Here is a 24,357-nt window from a genome sequence, read left to right on the forward strand (position 1 = left end):
TTAGCCTGATACGGTTTTTAGAAATTTCCACTCGCAGAGAAAAAAAAAGGTTGAATGACCCAGCGTTGCCATGTATTAATGTCAATATAGTCATCAAATTATAATTGTTTAGTTTTAACTTCAAACCTACAAGATTTTATTAAATGATTTTAATTTTTAGCTAACCTAATCCAGATTTGACTTTTATATTACCTTTATGCTCTGATTTTTTATAGTTAATATCATACTTCGTAAACTATTACTGTTACTGTCGTAAATACTTACTGTTTTCAGAAATATCAAGACTAGAGATACACCTAACGCCGTGCACACACGATTCCAGAACGTGTGCCCCCTGACTGCCGAGTCCGCAATTGCTAATATCTAACGTCATTTCTTTGGTAAATTCGTTACAGGCCAATCCCAACAATAAATTTCTAAAAAACAGATAAAAAATAATGTCTTACTTCAAATACTGATAATAAAAATATTTGTTATAGCATATTATTTATTAAATCCAATTTAAATCATCTAAAATATGCAGATTATATAATATTAGTATGAATAATTATTAACCCGTAACCGGTGAGGAGCAATTTCAGTTACATTAGCGTGTAAATAATAAAAAAAAAGATTTAGGTATTTGAAAAAAAAATTACCGAAATAAGTTACAACCGGATGAACTTTATTCATAGGTATATAAGTATTATATATAAAAAAGTTATTATATTATATACAACAAGCCTCCACAATTTTATCAATTAAAAAAAAGTTCTTTGAAATTAATAATGGTTTAAGACAGGCGGACGCATTGGCATGTCTCCTCTTTAATATTGCCTTGGAAAAGGCAATCAGACAATTAAATATTATAATGAAATGACATAAAATGATCAATGAACTAGTAAAAGAAGCTACAAGTGTAGTGCTAAAAATGAATTATAATAAAACAAAGACAATGAAAAGTACACAACAAAACATAACAGAAAACTATATTATAATATACCAACATACAAAATAATAGGTACAGTCCATCTAATATACAAACCGTTGCACGTCATCGGCGTCATAGCCCATGACGTCACATGATACCAACACGAAATATTTAGGCGGTAGGTGTGTTCTTTTTTAGAATCACTTTGCCGAGTACACTGGCATTACAGCCACTAGACATATTTTATTATATACGCGTAGAACTAATATTTAAAGATTTCTATTAATGTTAACTTAAAGAAATAGACAATAATATGTTTCATTTAATTTGTATAAATGCATTATAAAGCGTTTTTATGAAGAACATTCTTTGTTCGGAACACACTGTAACTGTAATCGAACGAAGGTGAAATTTTGGTATACATTGGTAATACTTATTTCACAGTTGCGGTGTTGACACTTTTTGTACTTTATTATTTTAAATTTTAAAGTGAATACCTCTTGTTTTATATTTTTACCTATTTAATAAAATCTGTTCTTTTTAGAACAAAATTATTGTGTTTTATTTCAAAAATGTCACGTAAGAATTTAAATAGTCGTTGTAAAGAGTATAATAATAATTATGTGACCTATTTGATTTAAAATGGATTCAGGATTTTTTTATACTTTGGCAACTATGTCAACTTCGATCTCTGACGTAGATAATGACGTGCAACGGTTTGTAAATTAGATGGACTGTAAGTGTGTATATTTCGAAAGCAGTTTATATAAGAAGAGGTGTCAGACATGGATGTATTTTATCTCCGCTCATATTTAACCTATACTCAGAAAAAATATATTAATATAAAAATATATTAATTTTTTCAAGAATAGACAATTTTGGAGACAATCCCAAAACAGATCGAATATTATTTATCCATCCGGGCGTAATGAAGTAATCAATGATTTTTTTAAATGAAAATAGGGCCCGTGTGCTAGATCATTTGAAATAAGTTAGGTTAGGTTGAAAAAGAGTGGGCGCTTAACCACCCTTCCACTCGACCTAAAAGGTCGATTGTTTCTAATCCATATATGTAATGGAGGGAGGACCAATATGGCTTCCGTTATCGTTGAAGCTTATTCATCTTCTCTGTGGTGGTGTTTTGTTGGCATTTAGACCACTATATTAGTGCTCCATACGTAATCATAGATCTGACTAAAGTGATATATAACCAGATTGAGTTCTATATCCCATGATTTGATACATATCCTTTGTCATGTCCAAAGGGAAAGCTTCACTTTGTTGGATATTCTTTACTGTCTAGGATATGCTGACGATATAGCAATCATTGTCAGGGGCAGATTTGCCCAGCTGGTGTCTGAGAGAATGCACGCAGCCCTAAATATAGTTTATACGTCTGGCACGCAGTACCAGACGACTGGTATAAACAACAGAGACTGATAGTCAATGCTTAGAAAATACAAATCGTTAACTTCACCAAAAAAAAAACAGCACTAAAAGGCCTAAAACCACCGGTGCTGGTAAGAACAGAGATTTCATTTGCCAAAGAAACAAAATACCTTGGGGTGTATTTTGATCATAGGCTTACATGGAATACTCACATTCTACAAACCACACAGAAAGCTACTATGTGTCTGGGCAGATGTAGAAGAATGTGCGGTAAGAATTGGGGACTTAACCCCAAAATGACTATATACACAAGGGTTATTAGATCAATGATAACCTATGGCTCGGTGACGTGGTGGACAAAGACGCAGCAAGTGGAAGCACTAAGACTGCTAGGTAATACACAATGGCTAGCATGCCTGTGTATTACGGGGGCCATAAAAACAACTCCTACAGTAGCGTTGGAAGTCCTGCTGAATCTACCACCACTTTATATCTTTATACAGGGCGAAGCCAGATCAATGATGCACAGAATAATCCATAGTCAGCGACATATAAACCTGATGCATGGTGCTGACAACAGAAAGCTAATCGAGGAGCTAAAAGTCGATATTGTGATGGGGCAACCTATCGATTTAACAGCTAAGAGATATAGCTTTAACAATAAATTCAAAATTAAGATACCAGGCAGGGAAGACTGGAATGAAGGTGTACCCATACAAGCTGCTGCTAGCTGGTATAGGGATGGCTCAAAAAAATTATAGTAGGGACAAATCAAGGGATACATTTCCCGGTAAGTCTATGGGAAGAAATAGAAAGTCGGGAAAGAACGTTCCGTTCAGTTGCCATCTTCACAGATAGTCAGGCAGCGCTTAAGGCACTCAATTCTGTAGAGGTCAAGTCTAAGCTAGTATGAGATTGTGTGTATGCCCTACATAAACTAGAAGACCGTAGCAAGGTTACGGTAGCCTGGGTACCGGAGCGCGAGAGTCATAAGGGCAACGAAAAAGTAGATGAAATGACCAAACAAGGCTCGTAAATCAATGCCATTCATAGTTCATTACAGAACATTCGCCAAAATTTACGCCAGACCTAATAAGCAAAGACAGGAAAACAGTCAAAGCCATAGTAGGTCTTCTAACAGGGCACTGTAAGCTGATGGGATTATCAGATGATGACCTGTGCAGATTCTGTCACCTCGAAGAAGAAACAGCAGAGCACATTCTATGTCAGTGTGACAGTCTGGCAAATGTGCGGTTCTTTGCATTAGGAGACGAAAATCCACCGGCAAATACCTACATGGAAGGTACAGTCTCGAAGCTATTGGACTTTTTAAAAAGGTTCAGGCTAGAGAATGTTATCTAGGACTAGAGGACCACAATAGATCTGAAAAGGTCGCAGTGGAATACTTCTCTAAATCTATCTATATATCTGCATATTCTTTCCAGATGGGCGTTCCATGAAAGCAGCTTACTTCTAGAATATACACGTAAATGGTTGGTAACAAGTGTCATTAAATGTTTGCCATTCATGAAAATCTAATTTTAGTTAAATAAAATAATTGTTTTAAATCGACATTTTTTAAATTTCACACAATTTTTAGACACTAAGTCATAGTTGATAAATAAGCACGAAATAACAAAAAATATTTTAATTGCTAAAAAAATAAACTTACTTTAGTGCCTCTTGCGGCAGTTTACAGTGCGACATGTTGAGATATTTGAGATTAAGCGTAGTGCTAAAGAATTGCTTGAAGGAAATCGGAGCTTCTTTGTTCTTTTTGCTACTGTATGGGTTTTTGGAAATGTTTAAATGAACTAGATTAGTCGTACAGCCTTTTACTAAAGCACCAAAAAGCTAAAAAAAGCGTCCAAAATGATTACATCGTGTTTGTTAATGATTATTGAGTTGTCACTTACGTTTTCGAGAATTATGTCAGTGGAAGAGATGTCAATGTATTGAAGAGAGTTCGGTTGAGACAAGAAGTTGTGAAAATTCTGAAAAAACAAAAAACATAATGTCATTATGATAAAATTTAAATGTCTGTATGCATTCGTGCTATATATTCGTTTTTTATTCTTAAGTCCACAGTACACAAATCTGTATATAGTATTTTTCATATAAAAATGCGTGCACGTCACAATTTATATAAAGTGACGTCACTTATATTTAAAATTTCCAGAACGTCAACCTTCGAGTTCAAATTTTCCTAACACAGCTAATAATACGAAACCCATACGGAACTGCTCGATCTTTCATAGGCGTCAACATGGTATAATAATCAGAAAAATGTAATCATTATATTGAGAATTTTAGAATTATATTGATTAAATAACCAAAAACATTTTTTATTATTAATAATATAAATTTCCACAAAATATAAAATTCCACAAAATAATAATTTTAATTAAATACATTAGACAATTGTACGCAACTGATATGAAAATACTTCAAATTTTTTGATAGTTCCGCGTGTGGCAAAACTGTTTAAAGTGTTGCCGCTTTTTTAGAGTAAGAATTTTGTTTATGTTTTGATTTCTTAAACAATTTGATCATAATATAATATTATATATTAATAGATTATATTTATAAATACATACTAAATTTGGATTAATAGCTTTAAAAACTAATTATTGTTGTGTATTGTGATTGTGCTATGCCAAAACAACTAAATAATCTGTAGAAAGCTGATAAGCTTTCATATAAGATAGATTATTTTGCACAAGAAATAATGGCGGGACGTTTTTACTATTAATGCTAAATAGAGGTAAGTTTAAAATTTAGAATATATAATTTTGTATTAAAATGTTTTCTTATGTATTTTAGTGTGTTCCAGTAGTCTTAAAACTAAGTGTATTTACTGTTATATAATAGTTTGACAAATAGTTGACATTTTAAAAATTCCTCACTTACTAACTATTCTGATGTTTTGGCAATGCTGTGGGGTTCTGGCGTCGTAAATCTTGAATGACGTGCACGCATTTTTATATGAAAAATACTATATGTCTGTTTAAAATGTAAGGAATTTTGAATGTAAAAATGTAAGGTTATTATATTAAATTATCTGTTTGAAGTTCATGATGTTGAAAAATTGCAACGACAAAGAATAATGTTAATTTTTAGTTAATTTAATAATTTAAATTTGTAATCAGAATACAATGTTATCCTGTAGGCTAATGTGTTGACTTAAGAGCACATTACTGCTCATATTTGACGTGATAAGGCCTTCTCCATCGCCAAGTTCTCTTCAACCATTTTGTAGGTCTGCTGACAAATTTCTATTGAGTCTTATAGAATGGGGCTGTAGTCAGTGGGTGAACTAGCAAATTTGCGTGGATTTCTAGTTTATTATGGTGTTTTATTTTGTCTGCGAATGCCGTCTCTAACATAATCTATTTGTAGGCCTTCGTACAACGTTAATAAGCCTTTTCATGAAACATTTTTTCAGCCATTTTGTCGTACTGTTTGTTGTAAACAAGCATGTTAGTTTAGGTTAATAAAAAAATAACACTTTAATATTTACTTTCAACGTTTTGATTTCATCCTGCTTCGCATATACTTACACTTATATCGTCTTTTAGATTATTGCCACTCAAATTAAGGTACGTTAGGGTGGTAAAACTGCTTGTGTTGTTGCAGAGGGCCGCAAACAAGTTATTGACTCCTTTTGAGCTTAAACCGCAATGGGACAAATTTAAATGGACTAGACCTTTATTGAGCTTGGGAATACAACTTCCCAAATAAGTAGCACCTAAAAAAAATACATGATAAACTTACATAAAAGGTCCTATACTTTCACTTTTGTTAGTTATTTCTTATTAAAGGTTTATATGTTTATTAATTGCTGAGACAGAAAATGAGCTCCAAAGATTAACACACATCTTCAATACAACAGCCACGAAATACAATATGATAATAGCAGCAGGAAAAACCAAATGTATAACAACATCTAAATACCTAGTACGATGTAAAATTGAAATTGATGGGAAAAAAAATAAAGCAAGAAGCAAGGTTTAGATATCTGGGAACAGATATAACTAGTTACGGAGATGTAAAAGAGGAAGTACAACAACAAAGCTTAAAAGCAAGTAAAGCGGCCAGATATCTTAATGACACAATCTGGAAGAACAAACACCTAAGACAAGACACAAAAACAAGAATCTATAAAGCAGCAATTAGACCTATATTACCATACATGGCGGAGACAAATCCTGACACATCTAAAACGAGACGACTACTAGAAACAACAGAGATGAAAATACTCCGATGAATAACAGGGAAAAGTCTGTTCGATAGGAATAGAAGCGAAAACATAAGAAGAACATGCAACATGAAGACATAAATGGATGGGTGACAAAACGGAAACAGGAGTGGGACGAAGACATTATTGCAATGGCAGAGGATAGGATAGTACGAATAGCAGAAGATTAGTCACCAAATGGACGAAGAAGTATTGGCAGACCAAGAAAAAGATGGTGCGATAATTTAAACAGTTTAGGAGGGTAATATTGAAGAAGAAACAGGCTTTAAGCCTACATACAAGAAGGAAGAAGAAGGTTTTTATGTTTAAATAGTTGCTTATAAAATCAGCCTTTGTTAAAATTATATTTTAAATTTTAATCAACTTATAATCGTATTGATGATGTAAAGATTATGATACATAGACGATTGAACAAGGGTTAAATAGGCATAGGCATCTCAACCTAATTTTGATCAATGAATTAGGTCTGGAAAAGCTAGACAAGATGTCTACATCTGCTGCAGTTCACACATGAATGTCAACAATAAATCACAGAATAAACTGAACTCAATTGTCCTGGTCCAAAGCAGCTGAAGGAGTCGAAGGCGTCCAAGAGGGTTACTGCATTAGTTTTTACTTCTCAATTCTCAACTACAGACTAGTTTACCTACGATCCTAAATGCCAACAGCAAACGGCAGAGTCAGAAGGAGACAAGAAACAATATTAAGAAATAATAGTAACGAGATAATTATAGGTACAGAAGACAAACTGGAGAGATGGAAAGAATACATTCAGACACTTTTTGATGATGATAGACCTTGTTCTCCATCATCCACGGATGATCGAATAAATGAAAAAGGTCCAAAAATAACAAAAGATGTTATTAATGCAGTAAAAGCTCAGAAGAACGGAAAAGCCACCGGTCCAGACAATATCAATGTCGAAATACTTAAATTAATTGCAGACAACGAAAGTAAAGGCCTCGACCTAATAACAGCACTATTCAATAAGATATATGACACAGGTAAAATACCATCAGACTGGCTAAAATCAACATTCGTAACATTATCAAAAAAATCCAATGCCTTACACTGCGATGACTATCGAATATTAAGCATGATGTCTCATGTCATTAGCGCCCTTCCCATGGGCGTTAGAAATAAATCGCAAAGTTTTTCGGTTGTTCTGTTGCGAAACAACTAGAGGGATGAAATCACCCAAAAAGTTTACTAGTTTTTTTTTGGGAAATCAATGTTTTCCTCGATTCCTAACTACATACTAAGTTTAGGTTTACGATTAAGACCCTGAATATTAACAGCAAACAACAGAGTCAACTCGACCCGGATGTTCTGCTCCAAAGCAAGTAAAAGAGTCAAAATTATCCAAGAAGGTTACTGTATTAGTTTTTCGGGAAGAATCCAAAAGGTTTTTCCTTCATTCCTAATTATAGATGAGATTTTGGTTTACGACTACTATCTTGATTCTTACAACAAACAGCAAAATAAACAGAAACAGGTTCTTCTTTTCCGAGATAAGTGAAAAGTTAGAAATCGTAAAAGAAATCCAGCGATGAAAGACCATAAAGGAATCCGACTCAAAGGATCATAAAGGAATCCGGCTCGAAGGACCATAAAGGAGAAGAATTCGTTCATCCACGAATTTCCTGTTGGACGTCAAGCCCTTGTGAAAATCTGTCGAATTGGCTTATAGGATTTTAATGGTTGGTTGCTGATTCTTTATTTTGCCTCTTGTGGGGTGAAATTATAGACCGCACTTTTCTTCGCTACATTATTAAATTAATACACAACAACTAAACACTTGGTAAATTAAATACTTTGCTTTTATACGAAACGTGTGAGCGAGAGAAAGAGAAAGAGAGAGAGAGAGAGAGAGAGAGAGAGAGAGAGAGAGAGAGACAGAGAAAGCTAAACTGAACCTTATTGTGGCTTTTGTCAACATAAGGTATTCGGAAATCTGGAAATTTACAGAGGTAGCGGTAATTTAATTTAAAATAATACAAATTTATAAAATTGTAGTGGGGTTTTCCAATATACTATATTAGCTTCCTATATTAGCGTTTTGGGAAAAATCACACATGTTTTTTCCTTGGTTCCTAACTATAGACGAAATGTACATCTACGATTACGTTCCTGAAGATCAATGACAAACTTGAGAGTAAACTGAACCCGACTTTTTTGTTCTAAAGTAAATGAAGGGGAAGGGGAATTGAAGACGTGATTTTGGTTTACGACTAGGATCCTGACTAGTTGTTTACAACAACCCCCAAAGTAAACTGAACCCGGTTCTTATTTTTCAAATCAAATGAAAGGGAAGACATCGTCCAAGAAGATTACTCAATTAGTTTTGGGTAGAATTAAATAGATTTTTTGCTCGATTTCTAGCTATAGGCGAGATTTATGTTTGCGATTACGATCCTGAACGTCAGTCACATTCTTTAAGTCCAAAATCCAAGTACTAGATGAAAAAAATTTGTAAGAAAACGTCTGCTTTGCAGATTAAAAATAACTATTGCTGCGATAAGACATCTGCTCATACTAGCGATGCTGTAGAGGCGACACTGATTGAATTAAAGTACGTAAGCTCTGAAAATACACCCCATGTAGCAAATTTGACACGTTAAAACTTCAATCTGTTCTCAAATACTAAAAAATGTCTACGTAGAAAGCATTTTTCATCAAATGAAGAAGATATTGCAACCATATCTGGAAATTTTGAAGGTCTCCGGAACTATATCACAGAAATCACAGAATCTCAGTAAAAACGTTAATTAACTGTAAAAATTACACTTACCTTTATCCTCTATTGGATTAAACGATACATCTATAGTATGTAACGCGGATCCAAGATTTAGCTTAAGAACACTGGATAGCTTGTTCAAAAAATCAGCCTTAAGACCTAAGTTATCCAGATATATTTCTTCCAGATTGAGGGATTTGCGTAAAACGTGCAAAATCCTATCAATGTTATCATGGGATAGCTTCACTTGATTCGCCCGTAACTTTGTAAACCACGTGTTGTATTCTAGAGCACTGATTATTGGGATTAAATCCCTAAAAAGGAGAAAGATTAGATTATATAAAATAAAAAATACAATATTCTTCTTCTAGTTCCATGACCGTTATCGATCGTTGGCTTCTTCTACCAGGACCACGATTACCTTGGATCTTTCTCTGAATGTTCAGATGTAAAAGATCATATTTTTCAGGGTGTCTCATAATGTGACCGAAGTATTCCAGCTTGCGTTTCTTTATTATATTGACCGGTTGTGTTGTTTGGTTCAGCCGTCTAAGGACCTCCTCATTTCTAACTGTCGACCCAGCTTATTTTCAGTAGTCGTCTGTATACCCACATCTCAAAGGCTGTCAAGCGTCTAAGGATAGCTTCAGTTAGAGTCCCCGCTTCCACTCCATACAGCAGGACAGAAAAGATGTAGCAAGATGTCATTCGAACTCTAAGGTCAATGCTAAGATCGTGACTGCAAAGTACGTTTCTCATTTTTACACAGGCAGCTCGGGCTTATTCTATTCGGCTTTTAATTTCTCTCATTGATATTACGGCCGAGATACACGAGTTTTTTACTCTGTCCAGTGTGGCATCTCCGACTTTTATACCGTCATCCTGTATATAATTTTGTTTGCTAACTATCATATATTTAGTTTTCTTAACGTTGAGTTTTAATCCATACTGATCACAAGTCTGTTTTATTTTGTTCATTAGATTTTGAAGGTCTTCTCCGCAATTAGCAAGCACTAAGGTATCGTCGGCATATCTGCACAATATTCAGCATCATAATTTATCAACTTTTATTGGTACTAAGCGTGTAACGGATAGGTAGTCCTTTGTGATAGCGATAGAGCCTAGACCTACTTCACTTCAGGGATTTAGTGCCTCTGTCTAGGCAAGCTCCTGATTTGTCTTAGGATTTGTTTGAAAAAACATCACTTATTTGTTTTCAAAATATGAGCTTCATTCATGATAACAGATGAAAGCTTTTATTTTACGATCTGTTAAATTCGGTATATACTGTACAGGAGTCCAGCGGCTCGAATTCGGGATTACGGGTTGCATAACTAGTGGTTAGGTATGAACACTATACTTACTTTTGATCGAGGTATTCGAAGTCCTTAAGGCTAAGCTCGCGAGTATTCAACGAGACGTAAATATTATCAATATCCCACGCTACTTCTTCTCTATACGTCATACCGTGAAAATCACACATGCAAGCGTATTGGTTGGAAAATCCGCCACAGGGACCCACCTCTCTTCTGCTGCTGGCTATAGCTTCTAGATCTCGTAGTTGTTGCAGCCTCGTATTGGGAATCACCTCAATCTGAAAGAAATAAACACGTTGGAAATTGCTAATACTGAGTAATTATTAGATAGAAATCTATATAGATATGTTTGACTCCTAGCCAACCAATGTATGGTCGATAGCCAAAAGAATCAAGTATATCGATTAAGTCTAGGGCTTTGGGACGAAAAAACTTCAGTGCTATACCACACCTTGTAGAACGACATCTCTTATGGATCTCTCCTAGAGGGACGTTAATACAAAAGTTTAATCAACTTTTTGTTTAATAAATAAAAAGACTGATATGTTTTTTTGTACACATGTATGACAAACTAAAGAATGGAAAAGGAACGTATTTTTGAAGTGTGTAAAAATTTAATTCCTAACTGAGAGCTTTCGGCTTACAAAGCCATCTTCAGAGCTATACTAAAATAGAACAATGAAATAAATAACTAATTTAAAGTTTACAATGTTTCACTTACGCCAAGTATTTAAAGTATCACTACTAGGAGAGATCTCATTTGTTAAAAAGTTTCGGAAAATTTTCTTTTTAAGCTGGTTCTAATACAATTTTTCCATTTAGCTTTTTATTTAATTCAAGAGAATATTTTCGTTGGGTCGGACTGTTCCCTTGTAAGATTACATTCTATAGAAATTGTGCTGTGTATACTTTCTAAGGATTTTTCCAGAATCTTCTGGAGTTCTTACTTTCCTCCTTTACATATAAAAATAAATTAAGATAACTTTAACAGAGAAAACTCTCTATATACGCTCACACAGTGTTTCTGGTGAAAATATAGCTATCAACAACTATGCAAAGTTGGTCAGGCGACTCCTCTCAGGCGTTTTCTATACTATAAAACATAATGATTTACCAAATCGCAACCTTCTAGGTCTAAAATAGCGGTCTATATGGGTAATTCAATTTTTTCCAAGTAAAAAAATTTTTTTTCCGTATTTTTCACTTTTTCTTGCACAGCATGATCTCAAAAAATATCCAAAAATACACTTTCGATGTAAAATTTTCCGCTGAACACAATTCCAGTGTTAAAATTAACCGAACTATCAAGGAAAATTCAGAAAAATTGAAAAACCGTCTATTTCTTAAAAAAATCACATCTCAAAATATATCTTTTTTTTCTTTCACAATTTAGGAAAAGTTGTTTAAGATAAAACTAAGCACAGCTCTTATATCAGAGGAGGAGATGGTGTTAAATTCACTTAAACGGCCAAATTTCCAATTTTTTTCGAAATTTTGCGTCGTTTTTGACACTTAGAAAATATGAAAATACGGGAAAAATGTTTATTGGAAAAAATTGAATATCTATATAGATCTAGAAGGTTGAAATTTGGTAATCATCATATTATGGTCTGATTCTCTCCGCAGTCACACTGTGGGAATGGTTGCTTCGCCCATTTCTGCAGGAAGTGTGCGCATCTACCAAGACGTGTTCGAATACTATTTAAAGTGAACCATGTTCTGCTTGGTAGATGAATTAAAATTGGTTTGTGGATAATGCAACGCATGTTATTGTTTCGTCTCTTCTATAATGGTTCTTGCTTCTATAATAGTTCCTGCTGTTCTTGTTGGGGACATTCTAAAACGAAGTAGGTTAGTGTTGCATCTTAAATATCTTGGTAGATTAATAGGCTTCTGTTATCCATGATCTTTTGGCCCTCTTCTATAATGGTTCTTGCTTCTACAATGGTTCCTGTTGTTCGCGTTGGGAGTATTCAAGAACGAAGTAGGTTAGTATTTGCATTTTTCATTTCTTAGTGGCTCACTAGGTACAAGTCAACTAGTCGCAGGTATGGCTTGGAATATGGCTTAATATTGAGAGCCATTGCGTGGGAATGGTTTTAATTGCTCCAGCAATCATTACACCAAGTGCTACGCAGTTCAGCGTCCACCTTTTTAATATGTGAACTATTTAGCCAGGTTCGAGCACGATATTTAACAGCCGAGAAAACGAAGAGTGGAGGCCAGGGTATGTCGCAGAGCTTTTGAATACTATGATACATTCTGCGACTTCTCAAAAGTTAATAAAGTGATGATTGCCAATACGATAGCTTAGGTCCGCTAAGGAAATATATAAGAAGATAAAAATAAAAATGCTCACATACTCACCTTCCTAATAATATGTTGTAAGGGTACAGTAGGAAAAATATTTCTAATGGCATTGTTGAGGGCCCCTATCATATTGTCAACTTCCGTGCTACATTTCGAATCCTCCCCAACCAAAAACGAGTATACCTTGTCATTGACTGTCAAGCTTAGCTGATTTCCTCTTTTACTTTCCAGGGCTTGGATTTCCAAGTAATGAAAGTGAGAGTCGATCTAAAAAACGTAATTAAAGCTATGAAGTATTAAAAAAAACACTTACATCCATAGACATCGGTCCACTTTCTTATTTTTGAATGTTATTTTTTTATAATATAAATTTTATTTTATGTAATAGATTAATAAAAAAGCTTACCTTGGTTGGCACTTTTGCTGTAAGTAGCAGTATCCTGCATGGTGAAAATACCTACAAAACATTAAATATTAAAAATATATAACACAAAATTAATTTAAAATCATTATATACTGTGTGTATCAACCAAATGAAATAAATTCGATTAAAATTAACTGGTAGCGTGTTTGAAAAACACTCAGACATGTCGATTTGTCTTATTTGTTATGCATTTATTCAACAAAAACTTTTTATACAGGGTGTGTCATGTAACAGTGGCTGATACCAAATTTCTTATTTTAAATACGACATCCTGTATATTATTTAATTTTTAGATTCTTCGGAACCTTCTAGACATATCCAGATTTAGCCCTACGGCGGAAAATTTACTCATCCCAGATACCTACGGTATCAAAAAGATTGAGCTCTGGTGGGACTCTTTCCGTGTTATCGAGCCCTAGGTGACTTGGTATGCTGGAGTATCTCCCAAAAATTTTCTTACACATCTGGACGTCGTGAGGAGTACAGCTTTCTGCATGGCTTTATAAAGATGTTCATTTAGACCCTGCTGTTTTATGTTCGCTAGGAGGTTTTTGGAAATACACCACTAGTAGATAGAATATTAGGTACTGTCTGGGTTCTTTCCATTCTCCATTGTCTCCTAACACGCAAATTATTGGTGTTGGGTATCGCAACATCAATAAGTGTTGTTTGCCTAGTAAGTTTATTAACTAGTATGAGATCTGGTCTATTATGTGTCATTGGTTGGTCTGTGAACACAGTGTGGTCCCAGAATAGCTTGTAGTTGTCATTTTCAAGTATTCTGTCAGTAACATATTGATAGTAAGGATAGTAAGGAAGGAAGGTCGGTTTGGAGAAGTCCCAGTTGGTCAGCTAGTTCTTGGTGGATAATCTTTCCTACTGAGTCATGGCGTTCTTTTTAATCAGTACCGACAAACGCCTGGCAGCCCCCCGTAAAATGTTGGATGGTTTCTTGGGTTTGGCATCCATATCGACATTTGTCATTTTGGACTTATGGATCTTTAACAACATATTTGAGGTAATTTTTAGTTGGAATAACGTGATACGGAATGCAGATAGACAGTTGGAATAACCTGATACTGAATGGCAGATAGACATATTACATATTATTATTATATAACAAATGAGGACAGAGGAGCCAGCTCCTATTATGCCCAAAAAAACAAAGAAAAATATCCTTATAAAACTAATACCAATTATAAAGTTACAATTAAGTACATCATACAAAAATTGTGAAACATCGGTGGTAAAACAAAAATTACGGTTGGCGACAAAATCATCAAGGTAACCAGTAAGTTTATATGTTCGCCAAAGCTTTCGCTTATGTCGAATTAAATGGGTAGTTGAGAGGTTAATTAATCCAAAGTTTTAGTCGATTTCTGTATAGCTGCCGTTCGGTTGTATGACCAAAAATTGTTGTAATAGCAGTATGAAGAAAAGAGTCCCACATTGGCGATGGATCAGAGTGATTAAGAAAAATAGATTGCCAGTTTAACTGGGATGAAACTGAATTTACATTAAGGAAATCAGTAGTGCATAATAATTTTGCATAATAGTCATATAAAACTTGTATAATAGTGAAACGATATATTAAAATACTGCCGTTGATGAATTTCTGTTGCAGGGATTTAACAACAGTAAAGGTGAAGATCACAGACAGAGGAAGTATCAAGGAGATAATTCTCAAATAAGCATATCTTCCATATGATGACTCCGAACAACCTTCACCAAGGGAAATGGAACAACAGTGAGATATTGCAGGATAAATGGAGTACAACTGATCATCGGTTGTGATGCGAATGCGCAACACCAGACTTGGGGCAGCGCAAACACAAATGAAAGAGGTGAGTAATTATTACAGTTAGTTATGGAATATATCATATTTATATCTTAGAGATTCTAAATGCAGAAAACAAACCAACTTTCATAAATAATAAACGAAAGGAGATAATTTATTAGTAACCACAACACGTGAGTAATTATTACAGTTTGTTATGGAATATATCATATTCATGATTTAGACATTCTAAATGTAGGAAACAAACCAACTTCCATAATAATAAACGGAAGGGGATAATTGATCAGTGACCACGACTAACATAGCGTGAACTATTAAAATATAAAACATCAAGCCGATCTGGAATATTATTTAGGCAGGGTTAAATGGATGATAAGGCATACACTAGATGTGAGTAATTTCAAGAAGTTTTTATGTCGGTGTGCGATCATTTGGGCCGTATAAATCAACGGATCCCGATGGGATTTATCCAATACTTCTGCAGAAGAGAAATGAACTTCTGTATAAAAAAATATGTATTATGCTACAGGCTATATTAGGACTGGGGTACATAAAAAGATCATCGAGGCGCATAAGTGTAGCTTTTATAAATAATCCTAGCAAAACTGAACAGGAAAAACCTAGTCCCTGAGACCGCTCAATAGACACATTAGTGATGGTGTATTAAAAAATGAAAGAGTACAGAGGGGGTCCTGGCAGAAGTCAACCAATCAAAAAAAAGTAGTGACGATTCTTCTACAATTAAATTTAAACCGGGTTTTCAAGGGTTATTTGGGGGGTTTTTACTGGATTTTCCTAATTTATTTACCTTTCTACGTCAATAAACAGTACGTTTTCAAAAATTTTATAAAATAACAAGAGGTCACATATTCAATGACGCTAGAGATTTCTTGAAACATGTGAAAAACCCGTTTTTCAAGTGTTTTTGGGGATTTTATTACCCCGAAAACGAGGTTTTCGCATGTTTAAAGAAATCTCTATCTTCTCTGGATATAGGAAATACATCGTCTCATGTTATTTTATAAGAATTTGAAAACAAGCTGTTGATGATGAAGAAAGGTAAAAAAAAGTTGGGTAAATCCAGTAAAATCCTTAAAAACCTGGTTTATCGCATAAATGATGGTTGAATTTACTTCTTTGAGGCCTGAAAATATTCTTTTTCATATATTTTTGGATATGAATTGAAGACATATTGATTCAGGTTGTAGTGATTTCAAAAACTATGATTAACTCCGAAAAAATCCTTAAAAACCCTGAAAAAACGTTTTTTGGAGGTTTGAACATGTTTCACCCAATTGTTGAATATTATAAAGGACTCAGTTACTTCAAATTATATTTCAACCCAAACATTTACTTCAAACCCTTGATTTGATCTATTTTGAAGCCTATAAAATGGTGAAAATCCGCAAATGCCCAGTTTTAGGTTTTTTGAAAGTGTGTATCATATGAAAATATAGTTTTTGATAAAATACACAAAATAAAAAAAAGACCCATAGCCATGTCAAAAAAAAAGTTATATGGTTTTTTTTTTCGAAAAAGGGTTTTTTAGGATATGTACACTCAAGCTAGAGGTATATAAAATAGACATATTTTGTAAAAGCCTTTAAATTTATTGCATCCCACCTAAAAAAAAATAAAAAATTATGTTTTTGGTGATGGTGGCAAGGATGGTTTGTTAAAATTGTGCCGAGTCTTATTTTTTAACCACATAGAACATAAAAAAATGAAAAAAATTGTTTGTTTTGTTTGTCATATTTCTTTTTAGAATCCCTTTTATTATTTTGTACTAAAAAATGATCATTATATATTAAATGTAGAGGCATATCTTCTTTAAATTTCCCTGTATCTAATCTAACAATAATGAGAGTAGATAAAGACTTATCACTGTGATCTGATGCAATTATTATCCCAATTGTTACCCCATCATAAGTTTTTACTTAAACCCTGTTTTATCTCTTCAAATTTTGTAAGGGGAACTATCTACTAGGGGCTGAAATATAATAATACTGATAGAATAAAACTAAATAAATATATAAATTTATTTACAAAATTAAAAACATACATTTATAACAAACTAAATTATATAGAAATTCCTTCAAAAATATTACAACTGTATATACAAACCAGAACATAAATGCCATTAATATCAATTTAAACTTTTTATGTAGCTTTGTATTGTAGAAACTAGTGATGAATGAATATGAATATTCGCATATTTTTGGATATTTGCATTTGCATTCAGTAAGTTTTGCGAATATGAATATCAAAAGAAAAAGCAATTTGAAGATAATAGGAGGTTAATTAATAAAATAAAAATCCATTCACTTCTTATTTTTTTATTAAGAAGAGAAGGTAACTAAACTCTGTAATCACATTATCAGCCTTCACTTAATCATTTGGTAATATACAATAAAGCTTAAAATTCAGATTTATTTATACTAAATAAGTATCAATTAGCATCAAATTAGAACTTAGAACACAAAAAACTGTTTCTCAGAAACTTTTATCATTCTATAAGTTTTTAATATTAGATAAGCATCTTGAATGAAACTGAAAACATAATAAAAAAAACTAGGTTGAGTTTATGGAAAGTACAAGCTGAATATAGCCGCAAGTGTCAGTGTCAACCAAGAATTAAAATATTTTTTATCTCTTTCGAGATTAATTGCAAACATCTGTTGCAGTCTGGCAACTGCTGATTTGAGGATTGCCAAATGTATCCCCTAATCCCCAGTGTTTGTCGCACCTGTGACAGAAACTGAAATTATGGATATAACTAAAAATTTAAAAAACAAAATGAGTTGTGGAATTGATGAAATACCCACTAAAATCCTTAAACTTTGTATAAAGGAGATAGTGAATCCTCTCACTACAATCATAAATAATTCACTAAAATCTGGTGTATTTCCTGAATGCCTGAAAACTGCCATAGTAACACCTGTTTACAAAAAGGGTGATCCTAAATTAATTAATAACTATAGACCAATTAGCCTTCTATGTTCCTTTTCAAAAATCTTAGAAATGACTATGTATAGGCGGATAACAGAATTTTTAACAAAATGTCATATTATTAGTGCAAATCAGCATGGTTATCAACAGGGAAAATCAACACAGACTGCGATTTTTCAATTTGTCTGGGATATTTTGAAATGTACTGAGATTGGTCATATGGCTTTGGGTCTCTTTTTGGACCTATCAAAGGCATATGACTGTTTAGTGCATGACCTATTATTTGATAAATTGGAGAAATATGGTATACGTGGACCAGCATTGAACTGGTTTAAGTCCTACTTGGCAAATAGGAGACATTTAGTAAAAATACATAAAAACACTGAAATAGGCATCTCATCTGAAAGCACTATCAATATTGGAGTATCACAAGGAAGTGTGATTGGTCCTTTACTGTTTGTGATCTATATCAATGATCTTCATGGTCTAGTGGCTAATACTACTTCCAGCATAACAAATTATGCAGATGATACAAACATTTTAGTCAGTGGTAAAGACATGTCTGTTCTAAGCGTTAATGCTAGTTTAGAGTTCCAGAAAGCTAAAGACTGGTTTTCTATGAATAGGTTGGTTTTAAATCAAAATAAAACAGATCTTCTTTTGTTTAAGACAAATTATGCACATTCAGATATGCCAAACAGTATTATTGTAAATAATGACACTTTAAATATTAGCAGCAGTACCAAATTTTTAGGATTATATATTGACAGTTTTTTATGTTGGGATAAACATGTTATGTATGTCCAGTTATGTATGACCAGTTATGTATGTCTTTGAGTAAAGTGATTTACAGCTTTAGAGTTCTAAAAAAATACATGAATAGTAACTCATTAAAAACAGTGTATCATGCTAATTTTGAAGCAAAATTTAGATATGGTCTAATAAATTTTGGCCACAGTAGGGACATAAATAATGTATTTCTGGTTCAGAAAAAAATAATCAGAGTTATGTTTGACTTAAAAAGTAGGGAATCATGTAGAGGGCATTTTAGGAGTAATAATATTTTAACAGTTTACGCTGTATTTATTCAAGAATGCTTACTGTTTCTATATAAGAATAAAACTCTTTAGGAACTTTGAGCCCAATAGTATAGTAAATACCAGGTTATATAATTATAAAATTCCAATACACAGGTTAAGTATAAAAGAAAAAAACGCTCTTTATTGCTGCATCAAATTGTTTAATAAACTGCCTGAACCTATTAAAAGGGAGGAAAGATTAAGTTTGTATAAACATCAAATATTTAAATTACTGGTAGCTCTTGAGCCATATTCTGTGGAGGACTATTTGTATATGTAACGGTTAGGAATAAGTAAATAATATTTTCGTTTGTGACACTGTTTTTTTAAATAATTTTATGTTCACAGAATGTATATTATTTTCTAAAAATAAAGATATTGTTACGTTATTGTTATGTTATCTATCAAAGGGTAATTGCCAAAAAAAAGTCTAATGATTAACTGCAATTAATCTCCAAAGAAACAAATATTTACTCATTCTTGTTTTATATAAACCAAAAATTGCAGAATTCATAACATAATACAGTAGACTCCCTCTATAACGAGAACTGAAATGACAGACTAATTACCTCGTTATAAGCCGATCTCGTTATATCTGACAATCATAATACTGTGCATACATATGAATCTGTAGTTTTCTAAACCATTAACTTCCTATAGTGAAGCCATTCGGAGCAATATAAGATGCTAATAAATATTGTTTGAATGGCGTTTTTGAAAAAAAGTTATTTACTTTTATTGTCAATGAAATATATTAAAACATAAAAGAGTAGTTTACTTTTATTATCAATGATATACGTTAAAACAAAAAAGCTGTACTTATATTTTTTTCCAACTACATAATGTATAAATCGTATTTTCAAGGATAACATAAACTATTGCTTCTGCAATTTTAAGAACTCTGTCATTTTTAACTGCTTTAAATGGTCCAGTATCATTCTATCATATATTTTCTAAAGATGTGAAACAGTTGTATTTATTCATTGTAAAGAAGTTTATTGCGGGCTGCAGTTAAGTTTATTGAGGGGCTGTTTGAAAAAGTATTTATTTATAGCTACGACCGGACTAAAAACGTAAAAAACACGTTTTTGGATCTTATTTTCTCTCGTTATAACCAAATTTGCCTCGCTATAGACGGTTATAGTTCAATAGAAATTTCACGGGACATCTAATGTATCTCGTTATAAGTGAAACCTCGTAATAACCGTGTTCGTTATAGAGGGAGTATACTGTATAAACAAAATGTACTTTCCTAAAGCTTTATCTTTTTATATTTGAAGCATACAGTATCTACATTATAAAAACATGCCAACACTGCCAAACCGAAATTTTTTTTCCGTGTTTGACATTTGTGGCTATAATCAGCTTGTACTTTTGGTAAACTCAACCAAAAACTACTTATAGTCTTTAACTACAAACAAAAATAAACAGCCTGTGCTTTGCATAGACTGGTATCCATTAGTAAACTCATGGTTTCTTTCAAAGATACACTTTTGTGAGTTTAGGATGACATTGGCGAATATTGTATTGGCATTTGCAAATGTTTAAGAAATGACATTTGTTACATCACTAGTAGAAACTACAAAATTGCATTAATTTCTTATTGATTTCAAATTTAATATATACAATGGGTGATCACTTGAACATTTTGTTTAACTTTTTGTCCTCATAATATGGTTTGATTTGTTTTAAGTGCTAATAACATCTGATAATCTGTGTTTTACATTAATTATATTGAAATAACTTTACTATCACAGAAAAATGCAAATAATCTCATCAATATGCAAAATAGCAGAAGAAACAGAAATCACTCTAATAGTCAACTAGCATGATCAAACAGAAAACCAAACACCAACAACAAAAACCAGCCCTATATGATTCTGGCTTTCTGATTTGTTGTGAATATTTGAGAACAAACTACTAAATAATTTGGGATTTTTAATGTAATGCTCTTAAAAAATTCTCTGCTTACTGAGCTGTGAAGAAAATGACTACTTACAGTAAAAATATCACAAAGAGTAGACAATTAATCATAGTATTAAGAAAAGTGAAATTATTATTAATGTCAGAAATACAAAAGAAAAATACCAAAATATGTACTGGTAATACACACAAAGGATAACAGTAACACATATTCAGCATAAGATATTATTGTAAGTGTTTTCATGTGAAGAACAAAATATTTTCCATTATGTGAACTATTTGCCACTTACAATAGTTTGGTCACATGTTTACCCATTGTACATTGAAAATTTCATGTTAATTATGCTCTAAAAGTTTGTCATTATGTATCGTCTGCTAGAATATTAACACAAAAATTATTGATCATTAAGCTTGCATATATCCTCATATTGAACCCCACTAACTTTCCTTCCTTTTAATACCCCATTATGTATTTCAATGTCTACACAAAAGTTTTTCTCATCTACATTTAACAAAATTGCGGTTTCACCCCTATAAGCACCATTAACAACTTTTACAAGTTTTCCTAAAGCTGGTATTACAGTTTCCAAATGTTCCTGGTCTATTTTAATCTTTTTTCCACTATCAATAAGCTTCACTATAGCTACATACTTGTCTATCACTTGTCTTACTACACCCTTTTCTTTGTAATATTCATCACCCAAATTTCTAGTTACTATTTTCACTATAATATCTTCTGTTATCCAGTAGTCTTTTCTGTTTCTCTTTTCCTTCTTATTTTCTTCTGATTCCCTGAGTTCATCTAAGGCTGACTTCTTTTTTTCTTCAACTTTCCTCTTTTTTGTATCTGAAGGAATGGAACTTGGAGCTTTAAACACATTTTGTACAACAGGTGTTACTAATTTGTCATTTTTTAATTTAATATCTAATTTAAGAACCTCTTCTTCATTTTCCCTTATTAATTCTGTATAGATTGGTTCCACTGAGGGCCCTGCCTTCTCTTGTGCTAATCTAGCTTGTTTCTCTACAAACTCTATTTGCTTCTCTTCATCATTCTTATCCATTTTCTCCTTTTTCTTTTTAGATTCGGCTTTTTCTACTGTCTCAGGACTTCTATCTATGTATGTGATGTACCAACCTTTCTCTGTTTCATCAACAACAGCTTGTCCAGTTTTACCTAACCATTTAACAAATCCAGTAAGTGTTACCCATCTAGTACCATTCATGTGAACATGATCCCTATCATGTATGTATTCTTGATATACTCTGTTGGCATTAACTCTTTTTGTACCAAATTGTCTTCGAAGGATCTCCATATATCCCTTTGCGAAATCGAATGAAAAGTCATCTATATACTTTTTGGAGTTATCTGCAAACAACAGTAATTGCCTTTGATGAGATTCAGACATTGTATGGCACTTAAAACCATTTTCATCTCTGCATTGTTTCTGACACATTTGACAATACCATCGAAGCTTCTGCAGACCTTTGGCTTTCATTTTATTTGCCAGGTACTTGGGAGTACCTACTTCTGCTTTCTTGCCCATTTTATCTAATTATCTTCCAATTATTATTTAAGAACACAAAATAGTACAACCTATTTGTTGACAAAGCCACACCACTCTGAAGTTTGTTGCACTTTATGACAGTGACATATTTTAATAAGACAACATTAAATTCCCTAGATTTCGGTGGATGATTCAAATGCGGTTAATTATTGATTAGTCACATAAATAATACAAAAATCATATTTGCAATAGAATAACTTACCAAAACTCTATTTTCAGTCTTGTCGCCTTTGGTTTCCAGTCGAACCACATTTTTAAATAAAATTTTTACTTTATTTCCAACTGAAGACTTAATACTTTCTAAAAGTAAAAAAGAATCTATATAAAATACATTTAAAATAATCAGTACAATAATAACACTGGATATACTTTTTTCGTTTCAAAATTATTAAAAGCCTATATTAATATTGTTTAATATAGCTGAATTCATACACTTTATGAATAGACAATCGCATAATTGTCTTTTACTTCGTAATTTACGATAGTAATACCAAAGTAATACATTTAAGTGTATCATATTCTAATATGAAATACTATTGCATACATAATTTTGTTTTAAATACATCTTATTATTTTGTTTGAATTCAATAATAAATTAACTATTTTAATGAGCATTTTAGAGTCCTTATTCGGCGACAAGATGTTAAATAAGAGGTCAATGGGTCATTGTATCAGAGATCATAAAAATTTATTTACTAATTAATTCTAAGAATAATCTATTTGCCATAAATCATGGTAGGTTTCAAGAATTAATTACGAGAATGACTCATAGAATACATAAGTAATTGAATAAGTATAATCCTTGACATATACGGAATGAGATTTATTCAATATTCTAATATAATGTAAACAATAGTAAACAATTCGCAAAATTATTTGTCAGTGTGACACTCCCCTTTGAACACCAAACTACAAAAAATTGTTAAAAATGTTTCGAGAAAATCTTAACTCACCATTTAGATCTTTAGTGAGCTGTGATCTGGTAGACATACTTTATAAAAACACAAGACAAACACATGAAAAATTTTATATTATCATTTTAATTGAAAACAATTCTGATTTTTGCACTAATGTTGCTGTCACTGTCATTATTTCCAAACTTCAGGATGTTAGTATAGTAGGTTTTTGTGTTTTGATATGCCCTATGTCACAAGCTATCTCGTTTGGTTGGTGGAAATTGTTTACGTTTTTTGGTGTGATAACTGTTGGCTGCCATTAATCGCTAACAGTGTATAGTCAACCTATGATCCGATTAGTTTTCGAATTTGGTTTGTGTGTTTCGAATTTTACATTTCTACGTTATTTACTATTTTTAATAGGAAATATTAACAATTTTGTTTAGTTTTGTTTCACTTTGATTGTTAAAAGAAGCAATACAAATGATCTTTTACCATATAACGAATCGCCTAAGAGGATCCTCAACATAATTTTAAATGTGTAGGTTTTAAGACTATCAAATTAGATAATATAATAATAGTCTCCCGTTTTATACCGCTTCGCGGCTTTGGGAGTATAGCAGGGTAGTCTGCTATATCTAGGGCCTACGGTATACAAGGAAGGTAACATGGCCAGTGCTACGCTTCAACCGCCTATTATTACCCCTGGTTTTACCCAAGGTACTCATTTTATTCAGGCTGAGTCGACCTGGGGCCTATAGACATTTTTAAAAATGTCTAGTTGTTCTTGCCGGCGGTAG

At 32.7% G+C, this 24,357-nt stretch overlaps 2 protein-coding genes across 4 annotated transcripts in view; both read right to left on the reverse strand.

The window, feature by feature from the left end:
• Window positions 1-24,125, reverse strand: part of LRR (capping protein regulator and myosin 1 linker 1 leucine rich repeat protein) — a 68,519-nt gene extending 44,394 nt beyond the window's left edge. Inside the window, exons 1-10 of one of the 3 annotated variants that reach the window (XM_072544870.1) lie at window positions 23,615-24,125; window positions 22,864-22,961; window positions 13,327-13,377; window positions 12,978-13,187; window positions 10,659-10,888; window positions 9,349-9,608; window positions 5,860-6,047; window positions 4,216-4,293; window positions 3,972-4,153; window positions 265-416 (exon numbers count right to left, since the gene is read on the reverse strand). In XM_072544870.1, coding sequence (XP_072400971.1) covers window positions 265-416; window positions 3,972-4,153; window positions 4,216-4,293; window positions 5,860-6,047; window positions 9,349-9,608; window positions 10,659-10,888; window positions 12,978-13,187; window positions 13,327-13,377; window positions 22,864-22,961; window positions 23,615-23,651 — 1,486 coding nt within the window. In that variant the 5' untranslated portion in view covers window positions 23,652-24,125. The remainder of the gene's footprint in view (window positions 1-264; window positions 417-3,971; window positions 4,154-4,215; window positions 4,294-5,859; window positions 6,048-9,348; window positions 9,609-10,658; window positions 10,889-12,977; window positions 13,188-13,326; window positions 13,378-22,863; window positions 22,962-23,614) is intronic. The other 2 variants (XM_072544872.1, XM_072544871.1) reach the window with 2 other exon arrangements.
• On the reverse strand, window positions 17,158-22,743 carry kin17 (kin17 DNA and RNA binding protein). The gene has a single exon (XM_072544873.1). It carries the CDS (start codon window positions 22,638-22,640, stop codon window positions 21,489-21,491), a length of 1,152 nt encoding a protein of 383 aa, XP_072400974.1. The 5' UTR covers window positions 22,641-22,743; the 3' UTR covers window positions 17,158-21,488.
• Window positions 24,126-24,357: the final 232 nt, after the last annotated feature.

Source organism: Diabrotica undecimpunctata, chromosome 9 (genome assembly GCF_040954645.1).
Source record: "Diabrotica undecimpunctata isolate CICGRU chromosome 9, icDiaUnde3, whole genome shotgun sequence".
NCBI classification, from domain to species: Eukaryota; Metazoa; Arthropoda; class Insecta; order Coleoptera; family Chrysomelidae; genus Diabrotica; species Diabrotica undecimpunctata.

Bases quoted from the DNA above. Each gene is read 5' to 3' on its own strand.
- kin17 (XM_072544873.1), bottom strand. From the start codon at position 22,640: ATGGGCAAGAAAGCAGAAGTAGGTACTCCCAAGTACCTGGCAAATAAA.